Source organism: Canis aureus, chromosome X (genome assembly GCF_053574225.1).
Source record: "Canis aureus isolate CA01 chromosome X, VMU_Caureus_v.1.0, whole genome shotgun sequence".
Lineage (NCBI taxonomy): Eukaryota > Metazoa > Chordata > Mammalia > Carnivora > Canidae > Canis > Canis aureus.
This window is the reverse complement of record NC_135649.1, coordinates 91862413-91875319: the sequence shown is the minus strand read 5'-3', so window position 1 is coordinate 91875319 and position 12907 is coordinate 91862413. Positions and strand designations below refer to the sequence as shown.

The 12907-nt window shown below is 40.0% G+C and overlaps 1 protein-coding gene and 1 pseudogene across 1 annotated transcript in view; one reads left to right on the top strand and one right to left on the bottom strand.

Annotated features, from left to right (window-relative positions):
- The window catches only part of CYBB (cytochrome b-245 beta chain), a 36046-nt gene extending 34513 nt beyond the window's left edge, over positions 1-1533 (top strand). The window contains exon 13 of the mRNA XM_077889718.1: positions 392-1533. Coding sequence (XP_077745844.1) covers positions 392-518 — 127 coding nt within the window. The 3' untranslated portion in view covers positions 519-1533. The remainder of the gene's footprint in view (positions 1-391) is intronic.
- A 9148-nt stretch (positions 1534-10681) lies between these two features.
- Positions 10682-12561, bottom strand: LOC144307781 (glutamine synthetase pseudogene; annotated as a pseudogene).
- Positions 12562-12907: the final 346 nt, after the last annotated feature.

The window sequence follows — 12907 nt, the reverse complement described above, 5'->3', positions numbered from 1 at the left end:
AGAGAGGGATGAAGCCCCACCCAGCTGTTGGCAGAGTCGGTGAACCGAAAGCAGACGTGTTCCTGATTTCTAGATGCTGGAGCCGGTTGGAGACATAGAGCCCTGAAGGCAATTAGTCCACAAACTCACAAATTCGCCACTGTTTTCTCTGTGGCAGAGATTTCTACAAACTCCACTTGAATATGGTTTCCCAGGGAAGTCAACTGCCTTCCGTAGCTGTCCCCACAAACAGGGCTGAGCCACTCTCGCACAGGGTTAGTGGGAAGGACAAAGGAGCAGGAGTGTGTGGGGGGGGTTCCGCCCTGGAGCCAAAAATCAAGAGGAAGTTCCCCCATGTGCTTTGTAATCCAAAAGCCTGAAACTCTTTTATTTTTCCTTTCTTTCCCCAAAGCACCAGAATAGGAGTTTTTCTCTGCGGACCTGAAGCCTTGGCTGAAACCCTCAGTAAACAGTGCATCTCCAACTCTGAGTCTGGCCCTCGGGGAGTGCATTTCATTTTCAACAAGGAAAACTTCTAACTGCTCTCTTCCATGATATCAGTGTGGGTTATGCTGCCAAGTACCTAACCTAATAATGCTAGTTGATGATGTAAGTTCCACCCCCCCCCCACCTTAAAAAAAGAGAGAGAGAGAGAAATCAAACTGTAAGGGGAAGGTTTTCCTTGAAAGGAATGTCAAAGATTATTTGATAGTGATAATTTGCATTTGCATGGGGCTTTATGGTTTTCCGAGTGTTTTTACAAACTTGATTTCATGTTTCACTCACAACGATGCCAAAGAAAGGTAGGACAAGTGTGCACTTGACGGGATGAGCACTGGGTGTTATTCTATATGTTGGCAAATTGAACACCAATAAAAAAATAAATTTATAAAAAAAAAAGAAAGGTAGGACAGGATTCCTGGACTCAGTGTTTAGGATAAAAAAAAAAAATAGGGACGCAAAATGGTGAAGTAAATTCCCAAAGATTATGAAGCTTGGACCAGATCTAGTCCACGCGGCCCTGGATTTGTTTGGCGGTCTTTCTGTGATCCCAGGCTGCCTGGAAATAGGCTCATATACTCCCCAAAAGAAGCAATAACCCAGGGAGTGACCATTCATTTTCCATCTGGTGTTATCTTTGTTATCATTATGTCATATGGAATGACATTTTGCAAATATTTAGGAGGTAATACATGCCAAGAAAGATTGAACACTCAAGAGTGACAGGATGGACATCTGAGCATATACTCCAGGTTAGCAAAGCAGCACACCGACTGGGTCAGAGGTTCTTCCTCCAGAAGAAGGAATGGAATTAATTAGCCTGGAATTAATGTATTACTCAGCATTTACAATGAGGCTTGGCAGAGTGGATACTCAATGAAAGTTTGTTGAATGAATGAATGAAAACATATTTAGAACCATACAAGGCCTGAGTAGAAATATTTTAAAGCCTTAAACTAAGAATTGTGACAATTGTGTACCTGATAGGCCCAGCTGCTTTAAATAGCATCTACCCCCTTGTTTTACTTAAATATACACACAAAATGGCTCTTATTTGTGTGACTACTGACTGGCTTATTGTTACATCATCATCAAATTTATGTCCTAGAAATAAAAATCCCCAGCTTACTGTGTAAGTATTGAATTCACACCCAGTAGAATGTTCTAGATGTCCATGAGTTCAAGAGGGAGTCTCTAAATCACTGTTAGTGTGGCCAGAAACAGGTTTTTTTTCCTTTGAACCGCTCTTATTTCTGGAAACTAAAAACAGCTTTATTTGCCCCACCCTCTGGAGCCACAGGTATTTAGAACTACTTAACTTTGGTAATGAGGAAGAAAGAGAAGAGAGCTGGGGGAAGGACACAAAACTGGGTTAGGAGGAATGGGGAAGGGTGAGGGAAAGAGAAGAGGAAGAGAGGGAGAGAAATCAAAAAAAGGCAAAAAGGAAGGAGAGAGGTGGCAGGTCTCACCCCAGATTCCACAATCTTGTATGTATTGGATGGAGCCGATGGAGGCTTACACACACTCATTTTATTTTGATTCCATATAGCATTGAAGCTGAGAATTTTGAGGCTGGGCGGGGGGTGTGGGGTATATTTCGAGGATCAGGATGAAGTAGTGAGAAAGTGAGAACTCCGTTGTTCCTCTGGACTCCCATGCTGCACAAGTCACTGCAGGCCCGTCCTGACAAGTCAGGCCTGCCTTGGGAATGTCACCTCCCCCAAACGTCCCAGCAAGCTTTTTCCTCAGAGAAACTTAGATCCAGCCTGTTCACACTGCACCCCAGGTTTCAGTTCATTCATTGACCAAATTTTTATTGTGCTATTACTCTGACTCAAGGCCCTGGTGCCCAGAGTTTCAATTCTTTACACCAGAATGTGAGCAAGAGGGGGAACCACAGTTCGAAGGAGTCTGAGAACCTTGGCCCTCTCTAACTTCCGTGACAGAAGTAAAACCAACTCCATCTGCTGCTCTGAAAATGTGTCTCCAGGGGTTTGTTTTGTTTTGTTTTTTACCTTGATGACATCGCAGTTACCAAAACAGAGAGCCCTGCCCTGTGTTCTCCTGGTCCTGAGATGAAAAATGAATGTAGAAGTGCTCGTCATAAATCCATTCCTCTCCCAAGCCGCTAGCTGCCAGCTGCCAGCACAGCTTTTCTGGCTTTTAGTATTTAGCACTTAGTAACAGATACCGAGAGAATGATTAAGCATTGCTTTTAATCTCAAGGCTACAAACGCTTTTCTTAGTTCTCCTGTTTTTGCAATATTACATTTATGAAATGTGAATTCTTGTAGGTGGTGTATTTGAATCGTTTGTGGGGGAGGGAGGGTTTGGGAGGTAATTCCTAGAAGAACTATTAAAACTGTGCTAGACTATTAAAAATGAATGAGCATCCTTGGTGTCTGTGTTGTTAATCTTCTTCGTATTAAAGGGTGGGTTCATGAAGCAAGGATGTGCTCTGCCCTGGTGGGGCTGGGATTCTCTGTGATTTTGCATGTGGCAGGCCACACAGGTCATGATTTATGGGTGAGGAAGGGGAAACTGAGTACTGAGTTTTGTGCTCATGTCTTGGTGACCTCATGGCAGTGGTATGAGGCATGAGTGTCACCTCATGCTGTAGACAGAATCTCAAAGGCAAAGAAACCCTAGTATGACTCCCCGCCCTTTTTTTTCACTTCCACTCATTTTGTAGGCTCTGACTTTGCAGTTAGATGATTGTGAATATAGACATATGCTCATGGTTCTGTCTTGGCCATTGTTCTGAGTCAATCAGTTATGATCTGCTCTGTCTAGAAAATGGATAGAGATGTGGGCATATGTTCTTCTGGGGGGTTGGCAAGTGCTGCCACAAGGGGAAAGGACATTACCTGAAGGAAATGCCAATGATAGGAAGAGCTAATGTTGGGGCACCTGGGTGGCTCAGTGGTTGAGCATCTGCTGTCAGTTTAGGTCGTGATCCAGGGGTCCTGGGATTGAGTCCTGCATCAGGCTGCCCAAGGGAAGTCTGCTTCTCCCTCTGCCTATATCTCTGCCTCTCTCTGTGTGTCTCTCATGAATAAATAAATAAAATCTTTGAAAAAAAAAAGAGCTAACATTTAGCAAAACACCTTCAATTATGCCAAACAGTTTACATACACTTCAGCTAATCCCTTAGGACTCTGAAAGGTAGCTATTTTATCCCAATTCTGTTGATGAAAATCGAGGCCGAGGACAGAGGATAAACGATAGGCACGGACTATCTCACACCTACTGTGTAACTGTGTCAACATCAGCGCACACTTTTCTGGTGAAGAAGTCCCATGTTCTTTATACTACGCTAGCAGATTAGTCAAGGTACCAAGGATATTTTCAAAGCTATTGTGCGAGGTACAGATTATGCACTCAGAATAGCTGGGTAAGAAGTGCTGGCTGGGACACCTGGGTGGCTAAGCGGCTAAGCATCTGCCTTCGGCTCAGGACATGATCCCAGAGTCCTGGGATTGAGTCTCACATGGGGCTTCCAGCTCCACAGGGAGTCTGCTTCTCCTTTTGCCTCTGCCTCTCTCTCTGTCTCTCATGAATAAGTAAATAAAATCTTTAAAAAAAATTTTTTTTTAAAGAAACGATGGCTAACCCAATTCATGCTCATTTTTACTTTTATTTATATTTATTTATAATGTTTCTTCAGCTTTATTGACAGATAATGACCAATAAAATTGTAAAACATTTAAAACATCACGACGTGATGATTCACCAAAAAATGTTTTTCCCAAGAAAAACTTTTACCTATACAAGGCAATGAACAAATCCAAGGAATTTAACGCTGATACAGAACTATCACTTACTCTCTGTTCTATGTACAGGTGACTCTGCATCCCCTTTGCATTAGGGGTGGGTACTGTCAGTTTGTCCTGTTACTGATGGTATTAAGTTTGATCACCAGATTTCTCTGTTATAAATGTAAAGTTTTCCTTTTACTTTTGTAACTAGGAAGTCCCATTTGGAGAATGCTTACTCTGTGACCATATGAATCTCATTTTCTCCTATAGCCTTTTTTTTAAAAAAAAAAAAGATTTCATTTATTCATGAGAGACAGAGAGAGAGAGAGGCAGAGACACAGGCAGAGGGAGAAGCAGGCCCCACGCAAGGACCCCGATGTGGGACTCCATCCCAAGTCTTCAGGATCACGCCCTGGGTCAAAGGCGGCACTAAACTGCTGAGCCACCCGGGCTGCCGTCTCCTATAGCCTTTTACCCAGTCGTTTTAGCATACATCAATGAAATTTCACTGAATCAAGTTTTATAACGATGGATACAAAATATCTGGATTCTTAAACCTCAATAATTTGCCAATTTCTTTTTTTCTCCACATTTATTGAGATATAATTGACACTTAACATGGTGTAAGTTTAAGATGTATGAAGTATTGAATTAATACATTTATATATCGCAGAATGATTACCACCATAGGGTTAGCTAACACCTCTGTCCCGTCACTTAATTACCATTGATTTGGGGGGTGGTGAGAACATTTAAGATTTAGTCTCCTAGCAATATTCAAGTATATAATACAATCAAGTATATATTATAATCACCATGTTGTACCTTAGATCCCCAGAACTTGTTCATCTTGTAACTGTAAGTTTGTACACTTTGGCCAATACCTCTCAATGTCCCCCACATCCCAGCACTGGGTAACCACCGCTCTACTCTATTTCTCTGAGGTCAGCTTTTATAGACTCCACATATATGTGAGATTATACAGTATTTGTATTTCTTTGTCCAACTTATTTCACTTAGCATGATGCCCTCCAATTTCATCCAGGTCATTGCAAATGCAGAATTTCCTTCTTTCTCATGGCTGAATAATATTCTGCTGTATATATATAAAACATCTTCTTTATCCATTCCTCTGTTGCTGGGCACTTACGTTGTTCTACATATTGGCTATTGTGAAATAATGCTGGAGTAAACATGGGAATGTAAGTATCTCTATGAGATACTGATTTCAATTATTTTGTATATATATACCCAGAAGTAGGATTGTTGAATCATAGGGTGGTTCTATTTTTAACTTTTTGAGGAAGCTGCATATTGTTTTCCACAGTAACTGCACCAATTTACATTCCTACCCGCAGTGCACAAGGGGTCCTTTTTATTCACATTCTTGCCAACACTTGTTATCACTTGTCTTTTTGATGGTAGCCATTCTAACAGATATGAGACAATATCTCATTGTAGTTTTAATTGGCATTTCCCTGATGTGAGTGATGGTGGGCACATTTTCATATACCTGTTGGTCATTTGTATGTCTTCTTTGGAAAACTATCTAATTCCTCTGTCCAGTTTTTTTAAAAAATTTATTTATTTATGATAGACAGAAAGAGAGAGAGAGAGAGGCAGAGACACAGGAGGAGGGAGAAGCAGGCTCCATGCCAGGAGCCTGACGTGGGACTCGATCCCGGGACTCCAGGATCGTGCCCTGGGCCAAAGGCAGGCGCTAAACTGCTGAGCCACCCAGGGATCCCCCTCTGTCCAGTTTTTAATTGGATTGCTTGATTTTGCTGTTGAGTTGTAGGAGTTCTTTATATGTTTTAGATATTAACCCCTTATCCAATACATAATATATATATTTTTTCAATACATGTTATTTTTTATTTTGATTGCTGTTTCCTTCACTGCGCAGAAGTTTTTGGTTTGATGTGGTTCTGCTTATTAATTTTTGCTTTTGTTGTTTGTAGTTTTGGTGTCTTATCCAGGAAATCACTGCCAAGACCAATGTCAAGGAATTTTCTCCTTATGTTTTCTTGTGGGAGTTTTATGGTTTCAGGTGTTAAGTTTAAGTCTTTAATCCATTTTAAGTTCATTTTTGTGAGTAGTGTCATATAGAAGGATTTTATTCTTCTCATGTGGTTATCCAGTTTTCCTAGCACCACTTATTAAAAAAGCCATCCTTTCCCCCCATTGAATATTCTTGACTCCTCTGTCAAATATTACTTGACCACATATGTGGGGGGTTATCTCTGGGCTATCAGTTCTGTTTTATTGGTCCATGTGTCTATTTTTTAAAATTTATTTTATTTTTTTTTCATGTGTCTATTTTTATGCCAGCACCATACTGTTTTGATTACTGTAGCTTTGTAGTATAGTTTGCCTCTAGCTTTGTTCTTTCTTAAGATTGCCTTAGCTATTCGGGGTCTTTTGTGGCTCTATACAAATTTTTGAATTGTTTATTCTATTTCTGTGAAAAATGTCACAAGCATTTTGATAGAGATTGCACTGAATATATAGATGGCTTTGGGCAATATGGACATTTTAACAATATCAATTCTCTTGATGCATAATATGAGATATCTTTCCATTTGTTTCATCTTTTCCAGTTTCCTTCATTCAATTCTTATAGTTGTCAGTGTACAGATATTTCACCACGTTGGTTAAGTTTATTCCTAAGTATTTTATTATTTTTGATCTCATCATGAATGAGATTGTTTTATTTCTTTTTTAGGTGTTTTGTTGTTAGTGTATAGAATCACAGCTGTTTTTTGGATGCTGATTTTTGTATCCAACTTTACTGAATTCATTGATTACTTCTAGCAGTTTTTTGGTGGAGTCTTGACAATTCTCTCTATGCAAGGTCATATCATCTACAAACAGACAATTTTACTTTTCCCTTTACTATTTAGATGTCTTTTATTTACTTTTCTTGCCTGATTGCTCTGGCAAGGACTTCCAGTACTGTGTTGAATAGAAGTAAAAAGAATAGGCACCCTTGTCCTGTTCTTGATGTTAGAGAAAAGGCTTTCAATCTTCCACCATTGAGTATGATGTTAGCTGTGGGCTTGTCATGTATGGCCCTAACAATATTGAGACATCTTCATTTTATACCCAATTTGTGAGAATTTTTTTATCATGAAAGGATTTTGAAACATTATATGGTCTTATTCATTTGGGGAATATAAAAATAGTGAAAGGGAATAAAGGGGGAAAGGAGAGAAAATGAGTGAAAATATCAACGAGGGTGACAGAACATGAGAGACTCCTAATTCTGGGAGATGAACAAGGGGTAGTGGGTGGGGGGTTGGGGTGACTGGGTGACGGGCACTGAGGGGGGCACTTGACGGGATGAGCACTGGGTGTTATGTTATATGTTGGCAAATTGAATTCCAAAAAAAAATAAATAAATACAAAGGAAACTAAAAGAAAAAGGAAAGGATTTTGTATTTTGTCAAATATTTTTTCTACATCTATTGAGATGGTCACATGATTTTTATTTTTTTATTAATGTGGTATATTATATTTATTGATTTCTGTATATATTTCTACATCTATTGAGATGGTCACATGATTTTTATTTTTTTATTAATGTGGTATATTATATTTATTGATTTCTGTATATTGAATAATCTTTGGCTCTCAGGGACAAATCCTACTTGATCATGGTGTATGACCCTTTTAATGTATTGTTGGATTTGGTTTGTTGGTATTTTGTTGAGAATTTTTGCATCTGTGCTCATTAGGGTTATTAATGAGTTATATAGGGTATATAACCTATATAACTGTATTCATTTTTTATGATGTCCTTACCCAGCCTTGGTATCAGGGTAATGCTGGCTTTCTAAAATGAGTTTGGGAATGCTCCCTCCTCAGTTTTTTTGGAAGAGTTTGGGATAGATTTGTGTTAATTCTTCTTTTTTTAAAAAAATATCTTTTTATTAGAGAGGGAGAGAGCATGCACACAAGATGGAGGAGGGGCAGAGGAAGAGAATGTTCAAGCAGACTCCGGCAAGCCAGCAGGCCAACACAGGGCTTGATCTCAGGACCCTCATATCATGAGCTGAGCTGAAACCAGAAGTCAGATGCTCAACCGACTGAGCCACTCAGGCACCCCTGGGTTAATTCTTTAAATGTTTGGTTGAATTCACGAGTTAAGCCATCTGGTCCTAGAGTTTACTGTGTTGGGAAGTTTTAGATTACTGATTCAATCTCCTTTCTTGGTTTCTTCAGATTTTTATTTCTTTATGATTCAGGCTTGGTAGCTTGAACGTTTCTAGGAATTCATCCATTTCTTCAAGATTATCCAGTTTGTTGGTGTATAATTATTCATGGTATTCTCTCATGATCCTTTGTATTTCTGTGGTATCGGTTGTAATGTCTCTTATTTCTGATTTTATTTATTTGAGTCACATCTCTATTATTCCGAGTTAGTCTAACTAAACTTTTGTCATTTTGTTTATCTTAACATAGATACCAGCTCTTAGTTTCATTGATATTTTCTGTTATTTCTCTGGCGTTTATTTATTTTTGTTCTGGTCTTCATTTCCTTCCTTCTGCTAACTATGGGCTTGGTTTGTTTTTCCATTTCTAGTTCCTTGAGAATTAAAGTTAGATTGTTTATTTTAGTTGTTTCTGTAAGCATTTATTTCTATAAACTTCCCTCTTAGAACTGCTTTTGCAGCATCCCATAGGTTTTAATATGTTGGGCTTCCATTTTTTTCTGTTTAGGGACATTTCTCAACTTATCTTTGATTTCTTCTTTGACCCATTAGTTATTCAGAAGTATTTGCTTAATCTCCACATATTTGTAAATTTTCCAGTTTTCTCCAGCTATCAATTTCTGGCTTTGTACCATTGTGGTCAGAAGACCCTTATGATTTCAATCTTCTTAAATTTGTTAAGACTTGTTTTATGACCTATCATTTGATCTATCCTGGGGAATGTTTTGTGTGCATTTGAGAAGAATATTTATTCTGTTGCTTTTGGATAGAGTGTTCTGTATGTGTCTGTTATTTCCATTTGGTCTAAAGTATGGTTAAAATCCAATGTTTCCTTGATTTTCTTTCTGGATGGTCTGTCCATTGTTGAGAGTGGGATATTAAAGTCCTCTACTATTACTGTATTTTCTAGTTCTTCTTTCAGATCTGTTAAAATTAGCTTAATAAATTTAGAGACTCTAATGTTGGGTGTATATATATTTATGATTGTTATATCTTCTTGACTAATTGATCCCTTTATTATTATATTTCCATCTTTGTCTCTTATTACTATTTTTGGCTTAAAGTCAATTTTTTCTGATGTAAGCATAGCTACCTCTGTTTTCTCTTGATTTTCACTTGTGTGGAATATGTTTTGCCATCTATTTCAGCCTATATGTGTTCTTAAAGCTGAAGACTCTCTTGTAGGTAGCATACAGTTGGATCTTATTTTTTATCCATCCAGCCACTGTGCCGTTTGATTGGAGAATTCAATCCACTAACATTTAGAATAATTATTGATAGGCAAGGATGTACTAATGCCATCTTTTAAAATGTTTTCTGGCCATTTTGTAGTTCCATTTTTCTTTCCTCCTTTCTTACTGCCTTCCTTTATAAATTAATGATTTTACATAGTGCTGTGATTTGATTCCCTTCTCTTTATCTTTTGTGTATGTATTGTATATTTTTGCTTTGTGGATCCCATGAGGTTTACATTAAACATCATATACATATGTATCAGTCTATTTTATACTGATAACAATTTAATTTTGATCACATACAAAAACTGTAAGCCTTTATTCCTCCTTTTGTTTTTGATGTCATCATTTACATCTTTTTATGTTGTATAATCATTAACAACTTGTTGAAGGTATAGCTATTTTAATACTTTTTTCCTTTAGCCTTTATACTGAAGCTAAGTAGTTAACATGTTGCTATATTATAGTATTAGAGGAGTCTATAACCGACTCTGTGCTTACCTTTACCAGTGTGTTTTATATTTTTATATGTTTTCATGTTGCTAATTAGCATCCTTTTGTTTCAGCTTGAAGAATTCTTTTCAGCATTTCTTTTTTTTCCTTTTTAAAAATTTTTAATATATCAAAAGGCCTACTTTAGTGGCATGCTAGTCCCATCAGAAAATAATCCCAATAACCCCTTGTCAGTAACATGCAAGTTGACCAGCCAACTCTTTATTTCTAAACCTCTGTGTGTACATGTGTGTCTTTTAAACCAAAGCCACAGGGCTCAGGTGACTCCTCCTTTTACACTGTGCTTTCCACTTGTCAACTGGCCGGTGTCTACCCCCAATTGCAGAAGGGTGGGCAGGGCACATGGGAGCCCTATAGTGGCAGTGAGGGAAAACCAAATCTCCACTCAGTAGGAGATCCTTATTTCCAAACTATTCACCTCAAATCTGGCTCTCCATGACCAGAATGTTTTTCCTCCTTTAGGAAAAAAACCACACATATCTGCACACCCATATATATAATTTTTTTGTTTTTACATTTAAATATAAAAATACTACTCTTGCTTTGTGTTATAAATGGAGGACCAAGCAATAAGAACTTTTTCTGCTAAGGTAGGTCAATCCATCCTTACACTGAGCTTGTCTTCAGGTGAGGGCTATCTCACCACAGGCAGGGGAAGCCCTGCACCAGGAGGATGGGAGGCACATTCCCGCCTGATTCTCTCATAAGTCTCACTTTTAAGAGAAAATTGGTTATAACTTTATTCGAAGTGGATCTTCCCACCAGGAGGGGAAATCCTAACCTAACCCCGGAGTAAGTAACCCTCCCCCACCTCAACACTCAGCTACCTCGAAGAAAGAGCCCTCCCCCTCCCTTCACAAACACTATTCTCTGTCCGGATAGCTATGCCTATTGGACAAACACACCTGATTAAATGGGAACAGTGGTTATGTCTCCCTACCCCCTCTCTACTAACATACTAGACAGCTTTCAGTGACAGGGAAAAAAAAGGGGGAGAGTGTAAAAAATTAAAAACTTGACCCCTCTATCCTGGCCAAAGAAAGCAAGATATATTAACTGGGCATGAGGAATAAAAAAAGACCTTGATATTCTGCCCTTTGAGTTACAGCTATTAGGACAGTCAAGAGAGGGGCAAACACAGAGGCAGGATGGAGAATTAGGAGGGGTTCGATGGCTGCAAGTCTAGTCCGCTTAGTTTTTGTACTGGAAGTGTTCATTGCCAGTTTCGTTGAGAAGACATGTGCAGATGAGGGCTTCTGTCACCGAAAAGGGGTCGCAGTTGGCAGAAGGGTGACGGTCTTCAAAGTAACCCTTCTTCTCCTGGCCGACAGTCCGGGGAATGCGGATGCTAGCACCATGGTTGGCCACGCCGGCAGAAAAGTCATTGATGTTGGATGTCTCATGGAATCCAGTTAGGCGCCAGGCATTATCCAGGCCTCCCTTGGGATCGTAGGCTCAGATGTGGTACTGGTGCCACTTGCTCAGTTTCTCAATGGACTCCTCAATGTACTTTAGACCATTCTCCTCTCGCATGGCCTTGGTGCTGAAGTTGGTGTGGCAGCCTGCACCATTCCAGTTTCCGGGAATGGGCTTAAGATCAAAGGTTGCTATCACTCTGAAGTCTTCACATACATGATGCAAGATGAAACGGGCCACCCAGAGATGATCTCCCATGTTGATTCCTTCACAGGGTCCTATCTGGAATTCCCACTGGGCAGGCATGACCTCAGCGTTTGTCCCAGCAATCCTGATGCCAGCGTACAAGCAGGACCGGTAGTGAGCCTCCACGATATCCCTGCCATAGGCTTTGTCCACTCCCACACCACAGTAGTACGGACCTTGGGGCCCAGGGAAGCCATTGGAAGGCCAACCAAAAGGGTGCCCATCTGTGCCCATGAGAGTATATTCCTGCTCCATCCAAACCAGGGGTGCTGGTTGCTCACCATGTCCATTATCCGTTTACAGGTATGCCTTAAATTGGTTTCTGCAGGCTTTCTGTTGTATTTGAAGACTTCACAGAATACCAGCTTGTTGGGGTCTTTGCAGAAAGGGTCACGAAACATGGCAGCAGGGACAAGATACATGTCACTGTTGGAGCCTTCAGATTGAAAGGTGCTAGAGCCATCAAAATTCCATTCAGGCAACTCTTCAACACCCTTGGGCTCACTGTCCAAGGTCCGGGTCTTGCAACGTAATCCTTCTCCAGTCCCGTCAATCCAAATATACATAGCTTGCACTTTCTCGCCCTGAGGCAGGGACATGTACACCTGCTTGATGCCTTTGTTCAAGTGGGAACTCGCAGAGGTGGCCATGGTGGAAGTTGTTCTGGGTGGGTCACAAGCAGCAGGGCAGGCAGGCTGCGAGAGCGAGGTGCGGTGAGGAGAGGAGGCCGGGGCACTGCTCAGAAGCTCCCCTCCGCTCCCATTCTCGGCTCTGCCTCTTTTCAGCATTTCTTATAAGGTATATTTATTGGTGATAAAGTCCCTTTGCTTTGTTTATTAGAGAGAATCCTTATTTTTGCCTTCAATTCTGTAAAGGAGTGCTGCTGGGTAAGGTATTCTTGGTTGGCACTTTCTTTCAGCACTTTGAATATATGATCCCATTTTCTCTTGGCCGATAAGGTCTCTGCTGAGAAATCAGCTAATAGCCTTACAGGGGTTTCCTTGCATGAGATTTTTTTTCCCTTGCTGCTTTTAAAATTCTCTTT